At 40.1% G+C, this 5,347-nt stretch overlaps 1 protein-coding gene across 1 annotated transcript; it reads left to right on the forward strand.

Moving 5' to 3' along the window:
* Nucleotides 1-457: 457 nt before the first annotated feature.
* Nucleotides 458-2,674, forward strand: LOC146386075 (uncharacterized). Its single transcript, XM_084930059.1, has 4 exons — nucleotides 458-907; nucleotides 1,332-1,397; nucleotides 1,814-1,906; nucleotides 2,111-2,674. The coding sequence occupies exons 2-4, from the start codon at nucleotides 1,335-1,337 to the stop codon at nucleotides 2,450-2,452; spliced, it is 498 nt and encodes a 165-aa protein (XP_084786185.1). The 5' UTR covers nucleotides 458-907; nucleotides 1,332-1,334; the 3' UTR covers nucleotides 2,453-2,674.
* Nucleotides 2,675-5,347: the final 2,673 nt, after the last annotated feature.

Here is a 5,347-nt window from a genome sequence, read left to right on the forward strand (position 1 = left end):
AAGTAAAATATTTTTGAATATATTTTATATTATATTGGGTAGTGTTAGAACGTCAGTGCTTAATAATTGTTTTCATAATCATACGTCCCCAATTATTCAGCGGGCCACATATAGAAACCTGGTTCTTTTAAACACCTTGGGTCCAAATTAATTTTGAATATTATATGTCTGGGCTATAATTTGGAGAAATACGGCATGTTCTGTGAAGCATATTACATCTATGAATATGATCTATGAAGCTAATTCCATGACGCATGAATATTAACCTATGCAATTGCAATGCCTTTATTTTAGTGAGGTAAGTACACAATCTGTTATTTCTGCATAACAGACCCTTGTTAAGTATAACAGACAGACAGACTTCTCAGATAAGAGGAGCAAAGAAAAACTGAAGAAGAATATTCCCCTTATGTTTAATTTCTACCTTCATTAAAGAGACTCAGGTTGATAAAAAACTTGTAACCAGGTACATTGTATTCTATTTTTATCTTATTGTATATTTATTTTATTTTATTCTACTGTATATAGTATTTTATTTTATTCTATTCTGTACAGTTGTGTACTGTATTTATTCTTATTGTATCCTAATTTTTGCCTCATAACTTTTGCACTGTCCACTTCCTGCTGTGACAAAACAAATTTCCCACGTGTGGGACTAATAAAGGTTATCTTATCTTATCTTATCTTATCGTATCTTATCTTATGTCTGAAAATTTCTTTTGTGTAATGTATTTTCTTATTTTTCTTGCATGAAAAATCTGTGTATGTGGACACTCACTATTTGCCCTCTTTTTCAGGTCCTCACGTGTGTCCTTTACAAGCAGAGGCTCGCTGATCGACGACACTGTTACCAGTACTAGGGCTGACGCACCCAACCACGTCCCCACCCCCGGTGTATCCTTTACAGGTATGCAAGTTTCTAAATGAAATAAATCACATTGACCTTGAAAATGTGGTTAATCTTAACCAAAGTCCTCAGTTATGTGAAAATGAATTGGAAATGCAAGTTGTGCAACTTCACAACCACAAAAAGATTAGACCTGCTGAAACACATCAGGCTAATACATGGGCATTTTGGTCGAGTCCACTCCATACCCTGCCTTCATGCAGATTGCCCTTGCACTGTCAAGCCATGGGGTGCATTAAGGACACATTTGTCAAGGCATCATTCACAGTCATCCCAGCCAGGCAACATCCTTTCGTTCACATGCATTGTCTGTAATTCATGCTCTTTTGACAATGAGAGGATGTTTTTTGAACATCTTGGTGCCCATCTAAAAAAGTTTGAAACTGTGCCATGTGTTTTTGAGGATTGTGATTATCTTTTGCAGCTTATGCCTGCCAAAGGAGGAGCTGCTGGTTCCAAGATGAGACCTTTGCTGGACACTTTGAATGACGTATGTTATTTGACTTTTTTCACAAATATGTAATTATGGAGGGCTGCAGTAGGTAGCACGAAGGTCCTGGGTTCAAATCCTGGCCCAGGGTCGTTATGCATGGAGTTTGCATGTTCTCCCTGTGCATGTGTGGGTTCCCCCCTGGGTACTCCGGCTTCCTCCCACAGTCAGAAAACATGACTGTTAGGTCAATTGGACTCTCTAAATTGTCCTTAGGTTTGAGTGTGTGCGTGCATGGTTGTTTATCCTGTCTGTCTCTATGTTGCCTTGTGATTGACTGTCCAGGGTGTACCCAGCCTCTCACCTGTTGAAAGCTGGAGAGAGGCATCAGCCATGTTTTTGTTTTTAAGTAATTCCATCTTAACGTATGTAAATCACTCGACTTAGTCTTTTCACTAAATTGTATCTCCCTACAGACACAGAGCATTGAGAAGAAAAGGGATGTTGTTATCTGCTGCCTCATTAGCTACCTCGCGGAAAGACAAGAAGATCTTTTTCATGACTGCCGGGTATGTCATATTGATAACAGATTACTTATTAACTCAAGGGATCCTAATGTTCTTCTCTCCTGTCCTCTCCTATCCCCTTTTCTCCCCTTCTCCATTCATCTTCTTTCCACTCCCCTCTTTAGATCAACTGAAATATATTGAAAAAGCATCTTAAATAAAATAAAACATGTGTATGCGTTTTCTTTCTTTCTTTTTAACACGTAGGAATGTGAGGATTACACAGACAATATGATGAAGGTGATCGTGATCCACAACATCATGGCTGAGGAGGATCCATCAGATGTGTTCATTGTGATTGAGGGAAACCAAGTGATGGAGGGATGTGGAAGCCGAACAAAGGCATGTGTACTGCTGATGGGACTGATATATGCTCTCAACCTCGAATATCCGAAGGAGCTGAAGACCACATTTGACACTTTTGAAAAACTGTTTTTGGAACTTGACGGGGCGAAACTACTGAACAAGGTCCACGGTCTCAAAAATAAGCTTATGCAATGCACACACATTTCCCCTCTTGTTCCCAGAGGATCTTTTGTCCAGACATAGCTTGATGGAGCTGTAATTTTTCTTCTGACAGCAAGCACAGAAACTATTGAATGTTGGTGATAGTGTTCTGTTCTATCTATACATATGTTTGATAACGTACATGCACAGAAACAACCTTGTAGAGTTTCTGTGCTTTTGGCTTTTAAAATGGACTAAGTGGCCTTTGAAAGTGTTGTCTGCATTAGCTGTTGTGTTGCACTTTATTCTGTGTTTTTATGGAATAAAAACATTGAGATAATGAACCATTTGAATATCTTTTTTGGGGGGGTACATTTTACCTTATATGAATAGGTAATGTTTATCAACTGATAATAATTAAATTTTATTAGTAATTATCAGGTATTACCAACTAGCAAACAATAGATAATTTTACCTAATTTCAATGAGTAAGTAGCTGTTGAATGTATACATAAATATGGGGTAAATTTTACCCAATTTAATTAAGTATTTCATAGCTTTTTATTGAAGCTATTTTATACACAATATATTGAACTAAATCAACCACAAAAAAGTCAATGCAAATTGTTCCCTCAGATTTATTGGGTAAATTCTATAGATGACTTCTTACAGTGCATGACCTTAAAAACTCAGCCTATGCTGGAAAACCCTCCAAAGTGGCCCAATGAAAACAATTCTCCAAAGAAGAGAGGACCAAATTTCCTCCACAGCGCTGTATAACACTCATCACTAGGGATGGGTACCGGTATCCGGTGCCATGATGGCACCGGTTCTGACATAAATGGTAGTAACCAGACCGAAAAGCAGCGCACATTTCGGTTCTTGATTTCGGTGCTTTTTTTCCCTGAGATGTCATACACTTTGGATTCCAGCCAATCATTTTACCTTTGCAAGCGTAGTAGGCGGGCCCAGGTACGTACGTTCTTTTAGAGCAGAGCTACAGATTAAAAATGCCCAAGGCGAAGCGGTCAGTCTGGCTGTACTTCACAGCAAAAGATGCAAACTCAGCAGCCTGCAACAAGTGCTTTAAGCTGATACTGTGATACAGTGCAAAGGAGGTAACACCTCGAATCTGATGAAACACCTGGCGACGCATAGCGTTTTTTTAAAAGCCGAAAAATGCGTCGTATTTGCTGCGAGACCTCACATCGAGCACATCTACTGCGGGTGGGTTGCCTGTTATCGGACCCGGAGTTAGCAACATCCCCCAAAAACACGAAGAGTAGAGTCCTGGCTCCTAGCCCTGCCAGTGTAGCAGAAATGATGACGGATGATGATGGCAGCAGCAGCAGCCGTTCTTCTCTGCGTGAGTAGCTTCATGTTGTTCGTGTGTAATTTACGTTGAGTAGGCTAACCACGTTATTAAAATAATGCATGTAAGGTGAACTAGCAAACACCGTCGTAGTTACATGCGGCTGTCTTCTTGTGTGATGGCAGATACTCCCTTCACCCTGGCCAAAAAGGCTAAAATGACCAAAGAAAAAGTGGAAAACAGCTAAACATGAGAGGTTTTTGGACAAAGTTTGTGTTTTTTCCATTGATTAAGCACTTCTTCCAGCCAAGAGTGATACCATAAATCCCCTATAGCTGCAGAAAAGGCTAACATTGTTATCTTTTTACAAAAAAAATGAGAGGTTTTTGAACAAAGTTTGTGTTCTTCATTCTTTAACCACCGGTTCGAGCACCGTTTAAGCACTGGCACCGTTTCAAAAGTACCGGTTTGGTACTGGTATCGGATAAAACCTAAACGATACCCATCCCTACTCATCACCAGTTATTGCAATTGTATGGGCTCAAAATGTGGTCATAAATATTTTGTACTTGTAAAAAAGATTTGTATGTGTAAAAAGAATTTGTGTGTGCGTAAAAAAGATTTGTATGTGTAAAAAAGATTTGTATGTGTAAAAAAGATTTGTGTGTGCGTAAAAAAGATTTGTATGTGTAAAAAGAATTTGTGTGTGCATAAAAAAGATTTGTGTGTGGACTTAGCCCAAAAAAAACCCTGCAAGTTACAAGTACGAATTTTGACCCTATTTTTCTTCCTTTCATCTGATTGGTCAATGTCATGTCAATCACAAATGTAACAATCCAATCAGAGAACAGATGGGTTTGGCTGTCGGAGGGGCGCTTTTTTTGAACTGCAAGGAGTTTGATGGCGTGTGGGACAAAGGAGTTTTTAAGCCTGTTGGTTCTTGTCTTTGGGAGAAGCAACCTGTCGCTGAACAGGCTCCTCTGATTATTTACCACCGTGTGCAGAGGATGCCCAGCATTGTCCATAATGTCCAGCAGTTTCTTTAATGTCCTTTTCTCTGCCACTGTCACCAAAGTGTCCAGCTTCATGCCGACCACAGAGCCAGCCTTCCTGATTCGTTTTTCCAGCCTGGATGAGTCCTTCTGTGCTGTGCTGCTCCTGAGGAAGTACAGTCTGCTTTGGCCTTTTTTATACAGGTGCTGCATGTTGCATGACCAAACAGACAGAGACAGTGGGATTACATAGGACAAAGCTGAAGACCACTGACTGCAATGGACTGCTGCAAGGGGGGGAGACGAGACTACAGTGGAAGGAGGGGGAGGAGACATGGAAGAATGCTGTTGTTTAGTGTGGGAGATCAAATTGGGCTAAGGAACCTGGGGAGGAAAACCGACTGCCTTTGAGTGGAGAATTGAAAAGTGTCTGAAACACTGCAAGAAGGAGAGGCACACAAAAATCACACACACAAACAGAAAATGCATTAATCCTATTAACACATTGTTATGGAAATTTTAACAATAACCTGCAACACACCCAGTGAGCTTGATTTGAAGTGGGTTTAATAAACACATTGCAATGTGCAGAGAGCATCCCAGTGAAACACCAGGACCATCTCTGAATTGTGGCCACCACCCTTACATCTTATGTACAGAGTTTGTCTGTGTCTATATGTCAGGTCGGGTCTG

The sequence above is a fragment of the Perissodus microlepis genome, chromosome 6 (assembly GCF_051167445.1).
Source record: "Perissodus microlepis isolate ML-2025 ecotype Zambia chromosome 6, ASM5116744v1, whole genome shotgun sequence".
Lineage (NCBI taxonomy): Eukaryota > Metazoa > Chordata > Actinopteri > Cichliformes > Cichlidae > Perissodus > Perissodus microlepis.

What these genes read in the sequence shown, in the direction of transcription:
- LOC146386075 (XM_084930059.1), top strand. Translation starts at nt 1,335, where the DNA reads ATGCCTGCCAAAGGAGGAGCTGCTGGTTCCAAGATGAGACCTTTGCTG. An exon ending in TGCTGGACACTTTGAATGAC is followed by an intron (nt 1,398 to 1,813) that starts GTATGTTATTTG and finishes ATCTCCCTACAG; the next exon opens with ACACAGAGCATTGAGAAGAA. An exon ending in ATCTTTTTCATGACTGCCGG is followed by an intron (nt 1,907 to 2,110) that starts GTATGTCATATT and finishes TTTAACACGTAG; the next exon opens with GAATGTGAGGATTACACAGA.